This window comes from Rhodamnia argentea, chromosome 6 (genome assembly GCF_020921035.1).
Source record: "Rhodamnia argentea isolate NSW1041297 chromosome 6, ASM2092103v1, whole genome shotgun sequence".
NCBI classification, from domain to species: domain Eukaryota; kingdom Viridiplantae; phylum Streptophyta; class Magnoliopsida; order Myrtales; family Myrtaceae; genus Rhodamnia; species Rhodamnia argentea.
Genome location: NC_063155.1, coordinates 2,609,376 through 2,633,832, shown reverse-complemented (window position 1 = coordinate 2,633,832; position 24,457 = coordinate 2,609,376). Strand labels below are relative to the sequence as shown.

The window sequence follows — 24,457 nt, the reverse complement described above, 5'->3', positions numbered from 1 at the left end:
AAACATGAACAAGCAGAACAAAATAAACTTTAAAAAAAATTCAAAACACAATGATGTAAAACATGAACTTTAGAATTCCACTCCTCATTCATCCATTATAAAAAACAAAAAAGAATTGCCCAAATTCTAACCACTTGAAATTAAAACAAATAACAACCATAGTTAATTACTTAATAATGGTTAAATTTAGGGTCGATCCAGATTCTGATCCAGCATCTTGACCCGAGAATTGAATAGCATGTTTCTAGTTTCCAATTTTTGGGATCGAGGACTGAACCGTGTCCCATGGAAATTGAACCGAATCGGACGGCATGGTGCTAATCCAGTCTTGTTGCCAAGTTGACCCTATCCAGAGGATGCCTCATATATATTAGTAATATATCAAATCAAAAAGATGGACAATCAAACCCATTTCTCGATTCAATAGAAGTTAAAAGAGTTCAATGGGGTCCCATATAAGGTGAGATATTTGAAAAGCGGGTCCGATTAAGCCTATTCATAATCCTAAATGGAATGAAAGGATGTGGGGATCCATATGCAAACATGGTATCTATTTCGACATGCTTGAATGACCGCTTTTCATAATGAGAATGCAATGCTCAAACCTAGACAAAGGAAAAGGGAAAACAAAAGGAAAAAATGCAGACCCGATTTGGGCCGTCCAATTCGCTTTTTGCTATGTGCTCTGAGCTCAAGGGGTAACGTTATGTACCTTAAAAACAAATGAACTTAAGAAAGTCTTGATATTTGAAATAAAACTGTGGCTGCCATAAAGGAAGTTCAATACGATTGATATACCACTCGTGACGACAGACTAACCAGAAGACATCAATGAATTTATCGACTCCAATACAAATAAATCCTTTTTCTACCTGTACATTTTGAGATCAACGACAACAAATGCGTACAATTGCTATTGCATGCTAATCCTAGAGCATATGAGACTAATATGAGAAATCCTGCATGCATGTATTTGGAAATGCATGTGGTTACATTGGACCATGCTTATGTACTTGTGTAACATCAAACTTTCTCGGTATTGCTCTCCGAGGTAGTACTAGTCCCCGAGGTAGTACTAGCATCACTTGAAGGATACCCAACTCCGTTGCGCGTGCTAGGGAACAACGTGAACACCGTGCTCGAGATCGAGCCAATCACAGTTGGTAGAACCATGATCAAAGTCTTCTCCGTAGTCTCGAAAGACGGATAAAAGCACCTCACAGTGTTCGTGTCCAACAATGCCAGAACCGCGAAAATGATCACCGACAAGAACGCATGGACGAAATCTGAAAATCGGAGCTTATAGCCCGACAAGGAATTACTAGAGCTCGAACTTGGCCAAATGCCCTTGGCCGTGACGACCCCGTAGTGGGTCGACCCATCACTCCCCTTGTAGCTGTCGGTGAAGCTAGTGACACAACACGAAAGGCCGCAGACTATGATGAGAATGGCACTTAGGTACTTGTTATAAGTGTGGCATTGGCCGTTGTTGGTCAAAAGAGGGTTGAGGAAATGGAAAAGGAAGACGGTCCCGCTCGGTAGGAGCTTAATGATGTTGCCTAGTCCGGTGTATGCGCTGCTGGTGGTGCTGCTGCTGCTGGAGGTGGCGGTGGCGGTGGTGCTTTGTTGCTGAGAATTGGTATTGGAGGATTGGGAAGAGACCTTGCTGCCCATCTTTTTGACAATGCTAACCAATTTTTGAAAAATGAACAAGCCACCTAGGATTTGGGGAAACATTTGGGGTTGTGTTTTGTGTTTTGTGTTTTGTGTTTTGTGTCTTGAAACGACCACCAATTAGGGTATTTATAGGTGGAGCGAAGTTGGCAAGGGGAAGTTTCTTGGATGGAAAACAATAAGAACTAACACTATTCTAAAGTCTGAATATTATGCGTTCCATTCGTACGGATTTGACCGGGTCCGGTCCAACACTTCGACGGTTGAATCTTATGAAGAGCAACAGTTTTCATCACGTTTTGGGAAATTGACGGATGTCGGAATAGAGGAGAGGTTAGAGATAAGCAAGTGATGATCCATCACTGGATAATGTCCCAAGGAACGGCAACTAGGCTTAATTCGATATTTATTTCGTAGCTTTGAATATTTCCTAGCACCAAATTATATGTTTCTGTGCCTTTAAAGCATCTTCAAACCTAATTAACCAAGGACACACTCAGCATATATAACAGCGGCAAAGTAAAACATAAAGCGTTTATGTAAATAGCTGTGTTATTTTTCCATCTATGATTATAGAAAATTATCTTCAACCGTGTCTCTAATTGGCGGGATACAAACACAGGAATCACCCATTTTTAATTTTCAGTTTAAGTTTGCATATAGATGACGTTCAGAACATGTGGCCACCAATTTTAATAAACATGGTTTGGTTTGAGAAAATTTTATCCATCACACGTATATAGAACGAGAAAGATATAGCCTCAATAGGATTCAATGAGGTCAAGAAGTGCAAAATCGAGATAATAAAACATAGATTGTCATTTGAATGTTCAAGTCCGATGTGTGCGTGTCAAAGAAAGAACACTTTGTGCCAAAATTTGACTAGGTTGCCATTTTTTTTTTTTTTTGGTCAAAGACTAGGTTGCCATTTGGGTCGTCAAATGTAGGTGAATTAATTGGAGAATTCAATGCGTGATACAACTTGTGGAATTGGAATGGACCTAAACCAACCATTTAAGGAAGTAGGGAACATTTCAAGGCTTGAGGAATAGTTGTTTTGTCTTGATTGAGGAGGACTGAGACTAGTTGGTGTGACCTTTGGACTGGCCATGATTTACAGACTCAAAACAATGGATGTTCGAAGATAAGTCAGCACAACCTCGTTATCAATCGAGGATTTTCTTATTTGTCAGACGATGCAGTTTGGCCATATACTCTGAGAAAATTGTCCGACCAATCCTAATTTTATTGTATTGTCAAATTTAATCCTAAACTTTTCTTCTTCTTTTTTATTTCGTCCTAAGTCCTTGCGCGAAATTCTAGTAAAGTCCTTTCGACTAATTTTCATCGAAAATTATTGGCATTGTGATTCGTCGCGTAGGACAACCATTGATGACTAAATCATCATGTCGGTGATTCTCGATGAAAATTAACTATGAGGATTATATTGGAACTTCGCTAAAAGATTTTGGTAAAATTGAAAATTTTAGAACTAAATTGATATTTGTACAATAAGTTATGGATTGATTCGATAAATTCCCGAAATACTTCAAAAGTAAAATTTAACATTTAGATTGGTTTTACGTTTGCATTGGAATTCAAAGTTGTTTAAAATTCATATCACATGAACGTTGTGATTGACTCGCTATATCATGTCATCAATACTTTACTGTATAATGACTTCGGTGGTTATGTGCTTTTCTTTAATATCCAATATTAGGCCTGAAATTTTTTGCTCAATCTAGCCTTTAAACTTCATAAATCCAATGAATGCATTTCTTTCATAAAAAAATTCTTACATCGTTAGCTACCTTGGCCATAATTTTGTACATTTTTTTGTGAAATCATAAAGTTTTGTTGGCTTGTGAAACGAATCGTCGCTAATGTGGCGATCCACCTCAAAAAAGACTCATGTAATGTGGCGGTATACTTAACTCGATGACTACATGGAGAGAATTTTCAAAAGTTTGGGGTCTAGATTGACTAAAAAAAGTTCAGAGATTACATTAAATGCTGGTGAAAAGTTTATGAACCATTCATGTCATTATACATAATCCATCCTCCTTTAACATGTAGATGGAATAGTAATTGGAAATTGGCACTTGTCGCTGCTTTAGTCCGCTTAAGATTCTAATCATAAGGTAGATCCTTTTTACCGCATGGTTCACAAAATGACCAAAGTTGTTAGAATGCACGAGTTGTGTTAGAGAAGTCCCACATTAGACAATTAATATAGTGTGGAGCGGTTAGTATATCCAAATTGGCTCATAACTCATTGGCTTAAGCTTTTGAGTGAAAGTGGATCCAACTGAATATGTTAAAAGGCTCGAACTTGTGTTCCCTCTTGGCGATCTCCCTAAGTAAAGGTTTTGGACTTTTGTTGTGCCCTCTCAATAAATTGGTATCAGAACTTGTATCAAATATTTTTAGATTGTAATTTGGGATTTTTGCTTGTCTAATTATTATTTAGAGAGATTGCAATTATATCCGGAGTGAAAGCTGAAATTGAGAAGTTAAACGGAAGGAACAACTTTGGGTTATGGAGCTTCAAGATGGAGGCGTTATTGACAACTCGAGATTTACCAACCATATCCGGAGTGAAAGCTGAAATTAAGAAGTTTAACGGAAGGAACAACTTTGGATTATGGAGCCTCAAGATGGAGGCGTTATTGACAACTCATGGTTTAGCAGAAGCATTGGAGGGCAAGGCTGAGTTGCCCGAAAGAATGACAGATGCTCAAAAGGATGTGTTAATAAGGAAAGTTAGGAGTTTAATCCTATTGAATTTATCGGATGAAGTGTTAATAGAGTTAGGCGAGGAGAAGAATACCGCAGTCTTGTGAGTAAAACTTCAAGCTCTTTATATAACGAAAGATTTGAACAATCACTTATATGTGTTGAAGAGATATATCGAAGATACGTCTATCAGAACCCATCTAGATGAATTTAATAAACTCATGATGGATTTGAAGAACGCCGGTAAGACACTTGATGATGAAGAGCAGGGAATGATGTTGTTGACTTATTTGCCAATCATGGGAGCACTTTACTAATTCACTATTACAAGTGTGTACTACGATTACCTCGGAAGAGGTAAAGTTCGCTTTATTTTCTAAAGAGTGGCAAAGAAAATTGCGAGATGACAATATAGCGTAGGATGTAGCACGGGGACTATTGATTCGAGGTAGAGAGTAACAACGGGGCCCAATAGCAGCAGAGGTAAAAGCAGGTCTAAATCACACCATAAAAAGTCCAAGGGAAGCGTGAAGTGCTTTGAGTGTCATGAGGATGGGCACATCGGGAGAAATTGTCGTAAGTTGAGAAACATATGTAATAAGCGAAAAGCCACAAGTAGTGTAGCGATATTGCTGAGGAGAGCACTAGTGATGTAGAGGCTGTCTTGTGTGTGACTACAAATTCTTCAAGAAACAAATAAGTGCTAGATTCGGGGTGTTCTTATTATATAACGTCTCATAGGAACTAATTTACTACTTATCAGATCGTAGATGGTGGTAGAGTTCTATTGTAGAATAACGCAGCCTGCAAGATTGGGGGGATAGTGACAAATCGGATTCGGATGCATGATGAAGTAATGCGCACATTAACAAACATGAGGCATGTACCGGAGCTCAAGAGAACCTTATTTTTCTGGGGATGCTCGATGATATCGAGTATAAGTACACCGCTGAAGGTAAAGTAATGAAGATCTCTTGACATGCCATGATAGTAATGAGAGGGAAGAAAGTGAGTTCTCTTTATCATCTATCGGGAGAAACCGTGACGGAGGCTGCTACGGTTTCATCGGGTGAGTCAAATTTTGATTTAACTCAATTATAGCATATGCATTTGGGGCATATGAGCAAGGCATGTATGAGATGCTAAGTGATAGGGAGTTGTTAAAGGGTCAGAAAACAAGTAAGTTAGACTTATGTGAACACCGCATCTTTGGGAAATAGCGCCAGATTAAGTTTATTACAAGTACTCATTCGACTAAGCAACCTATTGAATATATTCATTCAGATTTCTACGGCCCGTCTCTGATTCCTTCGAAAGGAGGTGCCCGATATATGTTGACTTTTATCGATGGCTATTCCAAGAAGATATGGGTATACTTTCCGAAGCACAAATCTAATGTATTTGATCGATTCAAGAAATTCAAGGCATTGATTGAGAAGTAGTCAGATAAACAAATCAAGTGTTAGAGAACCGATAATTGTATGGAGTTACGTGGTAAAGATTTTTATCGAGTTCTGCGAGTGAGAAGGAATTGTGAGACACCACATAATACCTAGGACACCACAACATAACGGCGTGACGTAACGGAAGAGCAAAACTTTACTTGAGCGGACTCGAAGCATGCTATCGCATGCTGGAATCGGCAAGGAATTTTGGGCCGAAGCAATGAACATGACATGTTACCCGATTAATCGATCTCCATCATATGCTATCGAGTAGAAAACTCCGGAGGAAGTATAGTCGGGGAAACCCGATGATTACTCCGGATTATGAGTATTCGGATATCTTGGGTATGCTCATGCGAGTGATGGTAAGCTTGAGCCGAGGTCGAAGAAATGCATATTTTTGGGTTATGCACATGGGGTAAAAGGCTAACAGCTGTGGTGCACCGATCTCAAATCACCCAATTTTTCTAATCAGCAGAGACGTGATCGTCAACGAGAGTACATTGCTTCGATAGAGGAGTTCTAAGACACTACCAGCAGAGCAAACGGATCATAGTGTCGGTAGTGAGGTGGAGCTTCAGGTGAAGACTCTAGAGACCTTGGACATAACAGAGGTTGAGATTGCAGATGAGGCCACGATTTCTGAAGTTGGTGATACTAAACAACCAACACAGCCACGACGTAGTATAGCTGCTGACAGACAAAGAAGGCAAATTAAACCACCGGTACGTTATGGTTATACAAATATTGCTTATGCTTTGACCGTAGGTAATGAGATGGAGACAAATGAACATTTGTCTTGCTATAAAGGGATGGCTAGTTCGAGTCATCGCAAGTGGCTAGAAGCTATGAGTAAATAGATGGAATCACTTCATTGAAATCAGACATGAGAGCTAGTTAAAGTATCCAAGAGTCAGAAGATTATTGAAAGTAAATGGGTCTACAAATAGAAATAGGGCATTCATGGTGTCGAAGCAGCGAAGTATAAGGCAAGATTTGTTGTGAAGGGATATACACATAGGGAGGGAATTGACTACAACGAGGTATTATATCATATGGTAAGATATATTTCTATTCGTGTTTTACTTACCTTAGTTTCTGCACAAGATCTCGAGTTGAAACAACTTGATGTAAAAACGGCGTTCCTCCATAGTGAGTTGAAGGAGCAGATTTACATGAAGCAGCCCAAGGGGATTTGGTATTCGGATAAGGAAGACCATGTTTGCTTACTAAAGAAATCTTTATATGGGCTGAAATAATCTTCGAGACTATGGTATAAACATTTTGATGCTTTCATGTCCGGTCGGGACTATTCAAAAAGTCATATGGATAACTGTGTTTACTTTAGAAGATTGGAGGGTGGGTCTTTGATATATATATATATATATATATATGCTATTATACATTGATGATATGTTGATAGCAACTAAAAATATATCTAATAATGATGTGCTAAAGAGGCAATTAAGTGTAGAGTTTGAGATGAAAGATTTAGGTGTTGCAAAATTTTTGAGTATGAAGATTTTGCGTGATAGAACTGCAGGAATTTTACGTCTGTCTTAAAAGAAATATATTGAGAAGATTGTAGCACATTTTAATATGCGATCGGTGAAGTCGGTGAGTACACCATTAGCGAAGCACTTTAAACTTTTAGTTAAGTTATCGTCGCCGACCGAGGAGAAGGAGAAAGAGCATATGTCTCGTGTTCCTTATTATAGTACCATGGTTAGTATTATGTATGCTATGCACTAGACCCGATATTTCACAAGCGAGGAGTGTAATCAATCGTTATATGAAGCGTCTTGGTAAAACTCATTGGGAAGTCATGAAATGGATTTTCAGATAGTTGAAAGGGACAATAGACGTTGGTAGAGTATACTGGAGGGACAATAATGACAGTGAGACCACAAATTATGTGGATTCCGATGATGCATATGACTTGGATGAGTGCAAGTTTTTAGAAGGTACTTGTTTACGCTTGCAAGTGGTGCGGGTAGTTGAAAAGCGTCCTTACAGGACCACGTGGCATTGTCGTCGACCGAGGCGGAGTACATGGCACCGACTTTTATAGTCAAAGAGGCGATATGACTAAAAGGTTTGCTTTTGGACTTTGGGTTAGAGCAGAAAAGTATTGATATATACCGTGACAACTAAGAGGTGATTTATCTAGCATGTAATTTAGTTTATCACGAGCGGACAAAGCATATCGACATCAGATGCCACTTCGTCCGAGATGTCTTAGTGAAGGGTAAAGTTATTGTGAAAAAAGACTGACTACAAGAGAGAACCCAGCGGAAATGATGACTAAACTTGTTCCTTTGGCGAAACTCAAGCTCTGTTTGAGCACAATTTGCATCTATGGAAAGTAATTGCCTTTCGGCGTAATGGGAGAGCAGCATGGATAATAAGTACTATAAGTTGGCTTCAAATATCGAGCCAATATGGAGAATTGTTAAATTTATATGTCCAATTTAAATCGTTTGCGGATATAAATTGGTTTGCTAAGGAAAAAGAAAATCTTGTGAATATCCAAGATTGACCGAGATGAAGACTCGGTTCTCTTATTGCTGAGGACTACCCTTTTGGCGTGGAGTGGATGACTTCTAAGCACAGAAATGCTTTTTTGCGTACAAGAAATGGGAACAAGAAGAGGGCCCACATTCTTATCCTAATGTTCTGTCAAGAGAGGAAAGAAATAAGAAAAAAAATAAGGAAAAGAAGGTTTTGGTGTATCTCAGCAATTTCTTTTCTTGGCGGCCGCACAACAAAAGGGCAAAAGTGTCACTTTCAGAGAAGTAACAAAAGAACGGTTTTGCTCTTGTTTCTCTACCCAGCCGATGCCGTACAGAGGCGAAAAGAACGAACTTGCTCTTTGTAATTCGGCCATACAAAGAGAGTTCTTAAGGTCGATCGTCATAGGACCTTAAACACCGATCTGTGAATTGTGTGAGTTTTATATATATCCAATTGAGTTGTTCATGTCTAAACACTTTGGGTTTTGGTATAATTTAAGTGCGAAAAACACGAACGTGTTGAGCGATTGTAACTCCAATTGGGTTTTGGTATAATTTAAGTGCAGGAAACACGAACGTATTGAGCGATTGTAACTCCGATTCTCCTATTATAGTAAATTGTTTTTGCTTACTTTCTCCATGGATGTAAGTATCGATATTCGGACCGAGCCATATAATTTATAGTATCCTTTATCGTTCCTCGTTATTTTTTTTTTTTTTTGGCTTTTCGCATTAACTTAATTTGCAAAATTCTAATTAGTTTCCGCGCATTAATATTACAACAAAAGCAATCACCAAAATCTAATATCTATCTAATTGATCTAGAATAAAAATATGAGTGGCTAGATCTAAAGAGATTTTGTCGAAGTACCAAAAAGGCTAAAAGAAACAAAAAAGCGGAGGCGCGGAAAGTGTGCGCGTGTGCGAGAGAGAGATGAATGCACGCAAAAATTGGCTGCTACCTAGATCTTGACGATGGTCGAACCCTCGACATCACAATCAAGCGAGGATCCGTGATCATAACCAACGTGAATGTGAGGGCTGCCACCCCCATTCCCCAACCTTGGTCGACCAGGAGTACTAAACTGTAGTCGTTGTGAATGTGAGGGCGACTAGGCCTCACCGAGCCTAGCCACCACCCTTGCTCAATCTCCAAATAAGGGTCACGAGTACGACCGGCGTGAGAGCCAGAAATCTCCATACGGCCAAAAAAAAAAAACTAAAAGTTTGACTAATATTTGTTATCACAGGGAAGAATACCGCGTGATAAAACAAAAGGGAAAAGAAAACAATTGTAGCAAAATACTAAAGGGCCTTATTCCCATAATCGTGTTGAGTGAACTTTTCTAAGTTCATTTTATGAAGTTTCCATCTTGTTCAAAGTCACCAAAACATAATTAGTACATCAGTATTTCCATTAAAATAAGAAAACTTAATTTCATAATTTATGAATTGTCACGTTAAACTACAAATGATCATAAAATATATCTTATCTCAACAGTTACTTCGAAAAAAAAAAAAGAATTAAGATATGAAGTAATGAAAATAGCTAAAACAAGAAAAAAAAAAAACAAATGCCCTCTCTTTCCTTTGAATTTCATTTTTTTTTTTATTCTTCTAGCTTTTTATAATTGTATTATCACAATCCACGTCAGCATTTCGACCTATTTCAAACAACTCTCAGATTAAAGTGAATAAACAAAGTTTAGGACCATATTGAAATTCTACAAAACTAAGACCAATGATATCTTTAGTCCGCACGGAGGAACCAGACAAAAGAACAAGAAAAAAAAAAGCAAGGAACCAGACAAAAGATTCCTTTTCTCCGGCCCGGGTAGCATTGACCGGTCCATCTTCGGGTCACCCGGTTTACCACCTTCAGTTTCAACCTGGAAAGCCCAAATCGGCCCAGAAGCCCATGCACAAATCTATTAAAAACCTAAGTCACACACAGACCCTAAGTCGAGGTCGGAAGTCGATTTAGAGGACGACAAATGAACTCATCCACGTTCAATTGGGGCTTTAGAATTTATAAATCTATGAATTTAGGTCGAGATGCACAAGCTTGGATTGAAGCTGGCACGATTCTTTTTCCACAATCCGGGTCATAGTTGGCTAAATACCTCAAAAAAAACTCTAACTTTAGCTTTTATCCCAATCCTACCTATTGTCTCATAAAAAACATCTAGTTTGAAGTTTAGTCCCAATTCTACCCTCAACTTTTTGTGTCCCATTAAAAATCTTCAACTTTAGGTTATGTCCCAGTTCTATCATAAACTTTTTTTGTTATATGAAAAGCTCCCAACTTTAGGTCTTGTCCCAATTTTATCGTCCAACCTCAATTTTCCCCTAAAATTTTTACAATCTCATAAAAAGCCATAGATTTTTACTTGATTCATGCATAAATTTGTCCACATTAACCCTCCGTCCAAAATTTCTCATTAACAACCCAGAAATGGAAAACTCCCAAGCACGAGTTATTCAAGCATCCCGAGCGCGAGCTCTCCGATAGCAAGAAATGAAACATTCGAGGGAAAATGTTCAAAAAGTCCTAAATCTTTTGCATTGGAGTCAATTTAGTCAAACACTTTTCAATTGTATCTATTTAATCCTAAAAATTTTGCATTTGTGCCAATAAAGTCCATTCGGCCAATTTTGATCGGAAATCCCCGATGTGGATGTCGTCCATCCTACATGGCGTGACCAGCACCGACATGAACATTTTTTTTTCTATCTTTCTTTTTTTTTTCTTTTTTTTTTTGACCGGCAAGGGCCCAAATGCCCTTGTCAAATCTGGGCAAGGGCCACCTCCCCCACAGACAAGGCGAACTTACCAAAAGACATGAATGAACGAAAGTAAAATTGTGGCTGCCGTAAATGAAGTTGAATATGATTGACATACCACTTGTCACGACAGACTCACCAGAAGGCATCAATGAATATATAGATACAATACAAATAAATCCTTTTTCTGCTTGTACATTTTGAGATCAACGACAACAACTGCTTACAATCGTTTTTACATGCTAATCCTGGAGCACACGAGTCTAATATGAGAAATCCTAGATGCATGTATTTGGAAATGCATGTGGTTACATTGGACCATGCATATGTGCCTATGTGTATCATCAAACTTTCTCGGCATTGCTCTCCGAGGTAGTACTAGTCCCCGAGGTTGTACTAGCATCACTTGAAGGATACCCAACTCCGTTGCGCGTGCTAGGGAACAACGTGAATACCGTGCTCGAGATCGAGCCAATTACGGTTGGTAGAACCATGATCAAAGTCTTCTCCGTAGTCTCGAAAGATGGATAAAAGCACTTCACGGTGTTCGTGTCCAACAACGCCAAAACTGCGAAAATAATCACCGACAAGAACGCATGGACGAAATCCGAAAACTGAAGCTTATGCCCCGATAAGGAATTACTAGAGCTCGAGCTCGGCCAGATGCCCTTGGTCGTGGCGACACCGTAGTGGGTCGATCCATCACTCCCCTTGTAGCTATCGGTGAAGCTAGCAATACAACACGAAAGGCCGCAAACTGCAATGAGAATGGCACTTAGGTACTTGTTATAAGTATGGCATTGGCCGTTGTTGGTCAAAAGAGGGTTGAGGAAATGGAAAAGGAAGACGGTCCCGGTTGGAAGGAGCTTAATGATGTTGCCTAGTCCGGTGTAAGCGCTGCTCGTGGTGCTGCTGCTGGAGGTGGTGGTGCTGCTGCTGGAGGTGGTGGTGGTGGTGGTGGTGCTTTGCTGCTGAGAATTGGTATTGGAGGATTGGGAAGAGACCTTGCTGCCCATCTTTTTGAAAATGCTAACCAATTTTTGAAAAATGAACAAGCTACCTAGGATTTGGGGGAGGATTTGGGCTTGTGTTTTGCGTCTTGAAACGACTACTGATTAGGGTATTTATAGGAGGAGCGAAGTTGGGGAAGAGGAAATTACTTAGACGCAAAATCATATGAATTGCCATTATTCTAATGTGTGAAGATCACGCGTTCCGTTCTTAGGAGCTTGACCAATTTCGGTCCATGCCTTCAATGGTTGAATACCATGAAGAGCAACAGTTTTCGTCGCGGTTTTGGAAAATTGACCAACGTGGGAAGAGAGGAGAGGTTGGAGATAAGCAAGTGATAATCTATGACTAGGAACATGATAATGTTTAACTTGTCACAAGAAACAAGAATCGGAATTAGACGCCATGTTTTTTTTATGTCAACTAGGTTTTAGCACGACATTATTTTGTAGTTTGAATATTTCCCAACACCAACCTATATGTTGGAGGGCATTTCGAGTATCTGCAACCTAATTAACCAAATACACACTCTCTATAGATAAAGGTGGCAAAGTAAAACATGAAGTGATAATGGTTCCATCCTTGATTATGGGCAATTTTCTTCGAAAAAAAAACATGTTTCTGATTGGCAAGTTACAAATACAAGGGTCGCCCATTTTTCATTTTCAGTTTAAGAGTGCATGTAGATGACTTTCGTAACTTGTAACCACCAATTATGATAAGCATGATTTGAGAAAATTTAATCCATTAAAAAAAATTGAAAATAAAAAGTATAGCTCGAGAAAGATATATCCCTCAATTGGCTTCAATGAGGTCAAGAACATTCTTCTATGACTATAAACCTTCTTTTTTATGGAAGGTTTAAATACCAAAGTGATTGAAGCCGTTTGAATCTTCCTTATGGTTTTACCTCATGTGCAAGTTGTTGTATGCATTTCGCACATGGGCACCCACAATCAATCTTTAAATTCACACAATTTCCCTTGTGATCCTTCATCCATATATGGTGGACGTGCATCTATCCAATTATATTCTGTTTCGAGCTATGTTTTCCTCCATCCTAATCAGACCGGAGGAAACTTTTTTCCGACCATAACTTCAAAAAGGGCAGATTATACATTATGGATATTATTTATGTGCAAATTTAACTAAATATAAATGTGGGGCAATATTCCTTCTCATAACCCACCAATCAGAAGAAAATGATAGGAAGAACGCATCATCCTTTTAGTTTTTGCCAATTGAAATGTTTCCAATTGTAACTCCAAACGTAATTACTGCAATGCTCACAAGAGCATGACCATTTGAAGTTAAGGACGCGATGAATTTTGTAAAGAGACGTGCGCCTACTCTCATGTGGAGAGGGTTGCAGTTTGCCAACAAGCTAATAGAATTATACGGCAATATCGAGCCCCCTAAACTCATACTTTAAGATTGAGAATGATTCTAAGTAGCTATGACTTTAATTGAAGATTGCGCGAGATTGCTGAAGTCGCTTGTTGCTGCTAATCCTTTTAAGTTGATTGTCCCTTGATCCACTTTAAATGGACTTGTGATGTGACCCTTTGGTTCAAATGAGGAATGCTATTAGATCTCACCGGTGACCAAGAGGAAAGACGAATGGATTTGTTTTCACGCAGGTAGGGATTTCTTTCTCATCCTTGCCAGCAGAAAACGATTCAAATGATATAAACGTGAGAAAAACCGGTTGGCGTGATGAAATCTATAAGAGCATGACTACTTGAGAGATACCTCCCGAAACATTTTTCAAATAAAGGATTGAATAGAGGAACCACCAAAGGTTGGACCTTCATTTTATTTTATTTGCCACTCTGCTATTTTGATCAAACCAGGAGCCGTTTCCTTGACCAATTCTCGCATGAATTGCTAAAGATAACGATCATGTCTAACTAGTTGATATTTATAATTAGTATAACAAAATTGTATTCTGCGAAGGCTCTTAATCTGTTGTCGATACATAAATACATAGCGGTGGCTGCAACGTCGACAAATGGCGTGTCAAAGATAAGAACAATTTGGGCCAAAATTGGACTAGCTCGTCATTTGGGTCGTCAAATGTGGGTGAATCAATTGGAGAATTCAGCACGTGATACAGCTAGAGGAATTGGAACGGACCTAAACCAACCAGTTAAGGAAGTGGGGAACATTTCGAGGCTTGAGGGGCAGTTGTTCTTCTTAATTGAGGAGGACTGGGACTGGTGGGACTGGTTGGTGTGACCTTAGGACTGGCCAAGATTTGCTGATTCAAACCAATGGATATTCGAAGATAAGTTAGCACAACCTCGTTATCATTAAGGATTCTCCTATTTCTTGGACGATGAAGATTGGCCATACGTAGAAAAAATGTCCAATTAATTCTAAATTTACAGTATAGATGTTAATCCAGTTTTGGACTTTTCAATTTTGCCAATTTGACCCTAAATCTTTGCGTGAAGTTTCAATATAGTCCTTCCGGCCAATTTTCGCAAGAAATTATTGACATGGCTGTTTGCCGTGTGAGACGACCGGTGATAACCGAACCGTCATATCGGTGATTTTCAGTGAAGATTGATTGGAATGATTATATTGAAACTTCACGCAAAGTTTTAGAAATAAATTGACAAAATTGAAAAAACTTATTACTGAACTAGCATCCGTATAATAAATTTTGGACTCGTCATATCATGTCCATTTATACGACATATCAATAAGTCATAAACCTAACGCACTTTTACCGATTCAGTCATAAACCTTTCAATTTTGCCAATTCAATCATAAACATTTTGCATTTATGCTAATTCATTCCATCCAACCCACTTTTGTCGATCGGCGTTGACGTGAAAGCCAACCAGCACTAAGTACATAATTTTTAATGATATTCTAATATTTTTTCAAACTATTTTTTTTCTTTCCTTTTTTCTTTTCTTTCTTTTTTTACTCTTTCTCTTTTTTTTTTTTTTTTTTTGCCTTTCGTCTTCTTCGAACCTATCACCGCGATAATTGGCCAAAGGCTATGACTGGCAAGGTCGACTTAGTCGCCCTCAAGTGAAGCTCTCCCCTGCTGGGTCGGTCACGCCCAGATTTGGCCTAAGCGAGGATCACCCTCTAAGCTAGTGAGGCTCGCCCCACTAGTGGCTGGCGAGGGCAAGCCTCAAGGACCAACCAGAGGAAGAAGAAAGAAAAACCATAAAAAGAAAAGAACAATAAAAATAAATAATAATATTTCAAAAAAAGTATTAAAACATTATTAAAAATTATCCACGTGAGCACCAGCCAGAGTCCATTTCAATGTCAACTTGTCAAAGTTGGTTGGATATACTTGAATTGGTACAAAAAAAATTATGACTGAATTGACAAAATTAAAAAATTGAGGGCTCAATTAGCAAAAGAATAATAAGTTTAGAACTTTTTTTATAATTTTTCATAATAATGTAAGGTATAATGACATGGGGATTATGTGTTTTTCTTCATTATCTAATATGAGGCCCGAACTTTTTTTCTCAATATAATAGTTCTTTCATATAAAAATTCTAACACCGTTAGCTAAAGGGGTGCATGACAACAATTATATTTCTCCTTTTCTATTCCAAACCTATTTCTAGAACAGGTTTGGAATAGAAACGCGTTTGATAATGTAATTTTATTTTTTTTATTTTTGAAATAAAAATTTGTTTCGAAAATAGATTTGGAAGGGAAATCAGAAACAAAAAATTTTAAATTACTTGAGAAATAGAAATCAGAAATAATAACCCCTCACTTTTTCTCAAGTACCTACCGCCGCCGCCCCCATCGCCCGCCGCCTCACCGCCAACTACCACCACCTACCGCCACCCTCCGCCGATCGCTTCAAACATGGCCTGCCAAAGCCAACCTTCGCCGGCCACCACCCACCATCGCCCATCACCGACCTTCGCCGCCACTAACCATTACCCTCGGTCGCCCATCGCCAACCGCCGCGGACCACCACCCGCCGCCGTCACACCCCACCTCACCGCCGACCGCTGCCACATACTATCTACCACCACTGCCGACCATTGCCTGCCGCCAACCACGACTCACCGCCACCCTCGACCGATTGCCGCAACCATCACCAACCGCCGCAACCATCATCGCTGCCGGAGTAAAAAATAAATAATAATTTTTTATTTTTAAATAGTAAATTATAATTTCTAGAATTAGAAATTTTCAACAGTTGTCAAACGAATTTCTGTTCCAAGATCAGAAATTTTATGTCGTAATTAAACGCATTTTTTTGCTCAAAAACTCATCCAAAAACATAAATAGAAAAATTTATTTCTGGAACAGAATGATTGTCATGCACCCCCTAACTGGGCCATAATTTTGTATTACATCATGAATTTTTGTTGACTTGGCAAAATGACTCATTATATTGGCCCAATAAAAGCTAATGTGGCAATCCTTGTCAAAAAGGCACCACGTCCTTTGGTGATGTACTTAACGGAATGATTACATTGTGCGAATTTGCGGAAGATTGTGAAAGAGTGAGAGGATGCAAGCGAAAGTGGCTCCTACCTAGATCTTTCTGAGGATCACCAACCCTCGACATCACACTCAAGAGAGGGTTCCCGATCATAGCCATCATGAATGTGAGGGCTGCCACCCCTCGCCACCTTGCTCGGGCAAGAATCCGCTACCATAATCGTTTTGAGAGGGAGCGTGACACCGTCTCAACAAGCTCGGGGATGCATGATAATCATTTTACTTCTCTATTTCTATTCCAAACGTATTTAAGAAACAAGTTTGGAACAGAAGCTCGTTTGATAACGTAATTCTATTTTTCTATTTACGAAACAAAAATTTGTTCCGAAAATAGATTTGGAAGGAAAATCAAAAACAAAAAATTTTCAGCTCCTCGGAGAAATAGAAATAATAACCCCTCACTTTTTCTCGAGTACCCGCCGCCGCCAACCACCACTCACCACCCCGCCTCACCGCCGGCGCTACGGCCCACCGCCGGCCACTGCCAACCCCGTCGCCACCGACCACCGCCTGTCCCCAACCACCACCAGCCTTCGCCGGTTGCCGCCGCCGACCACTGCCGACCTCCGTCGGCCGACGCCGCCCACCATTGCCTCTGCCACAACCACTATCGCCTCTGGAGTAAAAAATAAATGATAATTTTATATTTTTAAATAGTAAATAATAATTTCTAGAATTACAAATTTTCAATTGTTGTCAAACGAACTTCTATTCTACGATCAGAAATTTTATGTCGTTATTAAACGTATTTTTTGCTCAAAAACTCATCCATAAATAGAAATAGAAAAATCTATTTCCGAAATAGAATAGTTGTCATGCACCCCTAGGTCACCACCCTCGCTTGATCTCCAAATAGGGGTCACGACCCGCATGAGAGTTAGAAATTTCTGTAGGATGGGGTGAAATTTTCAAAATATTCAACTTAATGTTTGACTAAGTCATTAGAAATTGTAAACTATGCCTGTTGTGATACATTTATCCTAAACTTTTTTTTTGTTACACAAAAAATCTCAAACTTTTATCCATGTGACACATTTACCCTAAATTTGTATCAGTATGACACATTTATCCCAAACTTTTTCTTGTGATACTAAAAACTCTAAATTTGTGTCTGTGTGGCACAGTTATCTCAAAATTTGGAGTAAATATCCCACATGCTTATGAGTTTGGAGTTTTTGGTGTCACAAACAGATAATTTTGGGTAAATATGTCACATGGATATAAATTTGGGGTTTTTGTGATACAAAAAAATGTTTGGGATAAATGTGTTCTATGTATACAAGTTTGGGATTTTTATTGTCACAAAAAAAAAGTTTGGAGTCTTTACCAAAAAAAAAAAAGTTTGGAGTAAATGTGTCACAGTAAGCATACTTTAGAGTTTTTGTGGTGTTTTCCTTTGTTATTATCACATTCAAGGAAGAATACTACGTGATAAACCAAAATACCAAGAAAACAAAAAAACGTGTAGCAAAAGGTATTTTTGCTTTTGACCAACATAATAACACTAAAGGGCATTATTCCGACAAGTTCAAATTGTCACCAAATAATTATTACTACATTAGTATTTCAATTAAAATAAGAAGACTTAATTTATCTCGCCATTTATCAGAAAAAATAAAAATAAACAAGGAACCAGACAAAAGATGTCTTTTCTCCGACCCGGGTTGCATCGACCGGTCCATCATCGGGCCACCCGGTTTTTCACCGCCAGTTTCACCTTGGAAAGCCCAAATCAGTTTCAAACTAGCAACTCTTAACGAATAAAATGTACTTCCTTGTCTCTCATTCTTGCGGAAAAGTAAGTTGTGCTCTGACTATAACCCAGAACATTTCCGTCGGGCTAATCAATGCTACAATTTTTAGGACGAAGAGGAAGAGGAAACGGAGAACTGGCTAAGGAAAACAGCTCATCTTGCTCAGGAAGGGCGGCATGAGGTTCTTGACTGCCCTTTCCGGTGCAATCGAAAATGGTATCCCCGTATCAGTGCACGAGCTGGCGTCGTCACTGTCTCATGGCAGAGTGGATTTCTCCATTTGGTCGAAGACGGAGGTCTGCAGTTGGAGGCGTGCTCGATTTTAATGCCACGGATGCTGAAGTCATTGAACTTTGATAGAGCCCTGGAGGAGAGAGTCTTGGCATCATCCTCAGCTTCTAAATCTCGTCAAGGCTCCAGGTGCTTGTCCCGTATCAAACTATCGCAGAAATACATCTTTTCCATCCGGGATGACAAAAGTGAATGATTCCGGTACCATCTAATTCTTCAGATTCATCGTGGCCGTTTGGTTATAAGTCTTCGGTAACTCATTCCTTGAGATTAAAGCATCACAGAATGCCAGCACCTGTGTCTCAGCGCGTTCCACACCAAAGATCTGCAGTTTGTTCCCCGCTTAAATCTCTATTAATCCATTTCTCTCGTCAGGTTGTTTATCGATGCGCTCCATGCTGAACGAGGAATCGGTGAGCCTTCTGCGCAGCCTCTCCCTAGCGACATGGACAGCCGATGAGCTCTTGTCCTTCATCACCACCCACTCAAGGCACCCAAGTCGCCTGTGAGCTTTGAAATGCTGAATATGAGAAATCAGGGTTGTACGCATGCAGAATTGGCAATCAAAAGTTAATTCGGCGACTGGCTTTGCGATGTTTTCGAAGAGAGACAAGAAGCCCATGGACAAACCCCTTAATAACCTAAAGTCCCACACAGACCCCAAGCAAAATAGAAGTAGCAAGTGAATAGCAAATGGACGAAATAAATGAGTTCTAGCGAGTCGAGGTCGGGAATCGATTTACAGGCCGACGAACGAACTCGTCCACGTCCGATCGGGGCTTTAAATAAGCTTTCTGATCAGTATGCTTAAGCCGGGTGACGTTGCGGCCGGCATATGCAGGCCTCGTAGCTCGGTTATTCCTAAAATCTGTAACCCGTCAGTTGAGGTCGGGATGTGCAATCTTTGATTGAAACTTGCACAATTTTCTTTTCTATGATATAATTTGCTAACTACCAAGCCCAAACCGGATTGCCTGATTTGGACTGTCGACCCACTTCACTGCATTGAGCCTGGATTCATAGTTTACCAAAGCCTGGACCATGAACACACCAAGATGTTGTCATGTCGCCATTGGGTTGTCAAATAAAAAAAGCCCAAGAAAATGTTTGGTTTTGGATTCGTGCAAAGGATCCCCAAGTGAAAAAGCCACTATCATTAAATATCATGACATTATTTCTCATAGACTCACATTGTTTTCTTCGCCCTATTTAGCTCTGACAATGCCTTTTACGCTGAATTGGCTACGTTATCCTTTGTGGATCTCACTCTTGATTTAAGATTAAATTTTACCTTTTTGTTCTTTTTCATCTATTTTAGTAAAAGAAAAAATTATCCACATCTCTTCCAACAGAATTTTTTTCACCCTAGCCGCTTCTTCCACACCCATCTTCTTTTCACCTTAGTAGCTTCGTCCACACCCATTACTTTCCAACATTTCCTTCATGTTTGTCTTCTTTTGAACTTATTCACTATTTTGATAATTTGAGCAAGCACTAATCATATATCCGAGTGAAGAAATGTTAATTTTATTTGCAAATTGGTTTCTTGATTTCCCTATTATCCTCATGATCATGAACTTTGGACTTTGATTTTTGGTACAAATTCACGAAATTTGCTCAAAGGTTGAATATCGTGGTTGACGTATGCATTATACACAATTTACATAAAGACTATCATGGTACTTGTGCTTAAGTTAATTTTTGAACAATAGTTTCCTAGTACAAAAAATAAAGAAGTATGCCACTCATTAACAAAATAATTACTTTTTTCATAAACACAATAATTAGTTAGCTATCTACGAAAAAAATATTCTTCATAAAATAAAAAAAGAAAAAGGTACACCAATTTTGTTCCAAATTGAAAAGGAAAAGAAAAAAACCAAAAATAAAAGGCAAGAATTAGTCTTAAATCATGAGTGAACCCCACATTTAATCTTCATAAAAAAAATTAAAGGAGTATGGGTCGTTTCATCTCTAGCAAAAGGATCTCAATCCATTTTTTTGAACAGCAAAAACCCCAAATTAATATACTTATGACAAATTTACCCTCCCCACGAAAAACCTCAAACTGCTACATTTGTAACAAACAGAAGGTAAAAATCGCAAATTGGTATACTTGTTAACCGTCACGTGTCATCCAACTCAAAAATTATACCAATGTGGGATTTGCGATGGTCAAAAAATTAGTCCGGGGTAAATTTATCATATGTATACTAGTTTTGAGTTTATTGTGATTAAAAAAATAGTTTATGATAAATTTATCATAGATGTACCAATTTGAAATTTTTCAAGATATTAACCTTTTTTCTTTTTTGGACTAGCATAGCTTTTTATAATTAAAGTACTACATTTCCATTCAAATATGAAAAACAAAAAATTGAGATTCACCTGTCAAAAAAATCATTTAACAGGTTTATGATTTTACATGCTTTAAATAATTTCATAATCAAAATTTAAGAATTTAAACATTTTGTCCAATCCTACGGTTGACGCATTTTGACTATTTTAACCATGGGCACCCAAAACTTTCACAATTACATGAATGTTAAAAGCGCAAATCCACGTTTAATTATCCTTCGCCATTCTTAAAAATTTCGTTACCATTTTTCAAAATTCCGATCGAGAAAATGACAAACAAAAATTAGTTTTCGCTTCATATAAGTTCGTAATTCTGACCCAAAAAAGAAAAACAGTTCTAAATTTTTTTTTTTTAAGTCCTAAATATTTCTTTTTCTTTTTTTTTTTTTTTTTTGGGGCTACGAAGTCCTAAATATTTCAAACGTTGAGGAGAGTTCAAAAAGCAAAAAGTGGTCAGTCCCGTCGTCTCCTCGTTTTAATCGAACGACATCGAAAGATGCTTTTTCTTCACCGGCCACGGGTGGGACCCAGTAGCCTGCCAAAAAAGAATCACGAACGCCAAATTGACCAAATTAACCTTCCGGTCCACCCGAAAGTTGTTCGTCACAATAAAAATAAAAATAATAAATCAAAAAGGAAGAATCACAAGAGCTGCTGCAAAAGGCTCCTTTAAATTTCTGCAACCATTATTTTATTGCAGGTTGCACCTGTCCCCATCTAAACGCAGAGGCTCCTCCTCGGATTCCATCTGCCAAGAAGGCAGAAAAATAAATATGTAATAATAACAATAATAATAAAATAAAATGAAGCAAAAAAATACAACAATAATGCAATTTGAGAGCATTCGATTGCGACCTCGCTCTCTTCTTCACCATGCCCCACCGCAAGATCCGAGCCCTTCTTCTTCGTCACACGATCCTCGTCCGAAACCACCACACGACACGACCATAGGAATCAAGTCGAGGACAAGAACCGCAAATGATGTCATTTTTCCTCTATTTTTTATTTTAAATATTAATCACGTTGCTTAATCGAAAAATCAAAACGAACCGACCCAACAGCCGACCTACTCCGAGGATTGACCGAGTAACCAAAACCATGGACTCCTCAAAACCATCAAAAAGCAGAAGATTGTATCAAGTTGTGGCCAAAACAGATGATTCATGGCAGCAAATCAATCACTGGGCATTTAACACTGTAATTATGGGTTTAACAACACAAGAAAAAAGTCATCAAGAGGACTCATTATCCCTCTGAGCAAGGAGGAGACTCATTATCCCAATGCCCTTCTCCAAGTTGGGGCTCTAAGAGGGAAGGAAGCCTACAAGAACCAAACTTATGATAATGAATTGAAATTCCTTCTTCGATTTTCTCTTGTATTTTCTTCTTGCGTATGGGTTTGTTCACCATCCTGAAATTGGCCAGAACAAGAGCAAAAGGAGGAAGAACCTGGATTCAAAGTGGCCAGCAATCCCTAAAGCCATCTTCTTTAAATTACCATTAGTAAGGGACCATTCATACATACAATGCCTCTTTCCTCTTCACAGATAGCACCACACTTGAACGATCATAATCATCAAATTAACACCTTAACCCACCCCTAACCCAACAACCCATTTCCCCAAACACAACGCCAACTCAAGCTCAAACCATCATCTTTTTTTCTTTTTTTTGTGCCTTTTATTTGTTTTTTTTTTAACCCACTTCAATTACAACTTACAAACCCCTAAGGAAAATACCCATCAAACCCCAAATTACATTAAACATTACCCACAAGACCCACCCACAAGATAGATAATGATACAGATGTCGTATAGATCTAACAAAGATCATGTCCCAGACAAGGAGAAGGGAGAGAAGATTTGCAAATTTACTGAATCGCCCCCGGTCAGTTTCTCCGATATTGAGATCTATCCATCCCACCCGCTTCTTAAAAACTCGCGGCTGCGATCTGACCTCCGAGATATCGCGAGAAAATGGCCCGGCGACGAAACATGGAACCTACGTAGAGACAGAGAGAGAGGGAGGGGGCAGAGAGTCGGATCCGGGCACGAGCTCGGATCTAGCGAACCGGGTCTTCTTCACGGTCGAGACTCGAGAGGGCTTTCTCAATCGAGACGCAGCAGCCTCCGGAGATCCCTAGTCGCCGAGTCGTCGAAGGAGATGTGCTTCTTCTTTGAGAACGACGGGAGGGGGAGGGAGCTCGGCTCCGGCGACACCGCGAACGCCGATCCGGCGTACACGTCGCACCTCCTCGCCGCCGCCACCGGGGACCTGAGATCCACGATCCGGACCTGCTTCGGGATCATCTCCGGGTCCGGGCCCAGCCGCTGCGTCCCGTCGCAGACGACCAGGTCGCTCGACGCCATCGCCGCCGCCTCCGCCTCCGAGACCTGGCTCTTGATCTTCGAGTCCAGCGACTCGCCCCGCCGGAGGATCGTGACCTTCTCCATCACGAGGCCGGAGGATCTCGCCTGCCTGAGGTCGTCGGAGCTGGACCTCGAAGAGGTCGACGGCTCCGACTGCGCGCGGACGAACCGCTTCCGCTGAGGCTCCGGCTTCGCCGCCGCCGCCTGCTGCTGCTGCTGCTGGATCTGCTTCCGGGTAGGCCTAGCGCTAGATCTGCTAGGGTTAGAATAGGAGTTCCCATAGTTGCAGGCCTTCCGGCGAGGGAAAGACGCCGGAGAGACCCGGATCCTCTGGATCAGGCAATCCTGAGGCCGCAACACGTCCGTCGCCATGGTTCCAACGCCAGATCTGGGAGACCCAAGTCAACGAATCGAGGGAACAAGAAAAAGAAGAAGAGAAACTCGAGGGGAAATTAAGTTAATCGCCGTCAATTCAAAATCTATCGCTTCCTTCGTCGTCGTCGACGTCGTTTGTTTGTGGGTATTTCTAACGAATCTATGCTAACAATCTCTCGTACCCATCTTCCTCGTATGGAGAAGGAGAAGGAGGAGAGAGAAGGAGGGTCTGGGGATGTTTTGATGCTCCGTGCAGAGCAGAAATGGAGGCTTTCGGCGATATATGATGGGAGGATGCGAGGTGAGGGAGGTGGGGATATATAGGGGGTGCAGGAGAAGGAAGGTGGAAGCGACTGGTGAACGACAAAGAAGAAAATGTTGTCTCCCTCTCTCTCTCTCTCTACACCGACCTTCACGCGTGGCAGGTAATAATACGGTCAAAATATTGAAGATTTTAGAGAGAGAAAGAGGCAACTGACCCCCAAGCTAGAAGCTGCTATTCAAGTTCGGACAGCGAATTCTCATTTCTTTTTTCTTTCTTTTTTTAACTATCATCGTTAGATATTCCGAACACGAGTCTTATCGATGGAGTTCTAGAAAAATAAGGATGCTTCGACGGAATTTAATCGGTGATAAAGTGCGGTGAC

General features: G+C 39.8%; 2 protein-coding genes across 4 annotated transcripts; both read right to left on the bottom strand.

Moving 5' to 3' along the window:
* Positions 1 to 754: 754 nt before the first annotated feature.
* LOC115748497 (protein DMP2-like) lies at positions 755 to 12,240 on the bottom strand. 3 transcript variants are annotated; one of them, XM_048280218.1, is made up of 3 exons: positions 11,394 to 12,240; positions 1,159 to 1,163; positions 755 to 872 (listed from the first exon to the last, which is right to left on the bottom strand). In XM_048280218.1, exon 1 carries the CDS (start codon positions 12,166 to 12,168, stop codon positions 11,497 to 11,499), a length of 672 nt encoding a protein of 223 aa, XP_048136175.1. In that variant the 5' UTR covers positions 12,169 to 12,240; the 3' UTR covers positions 755 to 872; positions 1,159 to 1,163; positions 11,394 to 11,496. The 3 variants fall into 3 exon arrangements, with proteins under 3 accessions (XP_048136175.1, XP_048136174.1, XP_030540858.1); XM_048280217.1 differs by having other exon boundaries at positions 767 to 872; positions 909 to 1,592; positions 12,060 to 12,240; XM_030684998.2 differs by lacking the exon at positions 11,394 to 12,240 and having other exon boundaries at positions 767 to 872; positions 909 to 1,760.
* Positions 12,241 to 22,520: 10,280 nt separating this feature from the next.
* On the bottom strand, positions 22,521 to 24,114 carry LOC115748474. Its single transcript, XM_030684969.2, has one exon. The coding sequence runs from the start codon at positions 23,805 to 23,807 to the stop codon at positions 23,175 to 23,177; it is 633 nt and encodes a 210-aa protein (XP_030540829.1). The 5' UTR covers positions 23,808 to 24,114; the 3' UTR covers positions 22,521 to 23,174.
* Positions 24,115 to 24,457: the final 343 nt, after the last annotated feature.

What these genes read in the sequence shown, in the direction of transcription:
- LOC115748497 (XM_030684998.2), bottom strand. Translation starts at nt 1,737, where the DNA reads ATGTTTCCCCAAATCCTAGGTGGCTTGTTCATTTTTCAAAAATTGGTT.
- LOC115748474 (XM_030684969.2), bottom strand. Translation starts at nt 23,807, where the DNA reads ATGGCGACGGACGTGTTGCGGCCTCAGGATTGCCTGATCCAGAGGATC.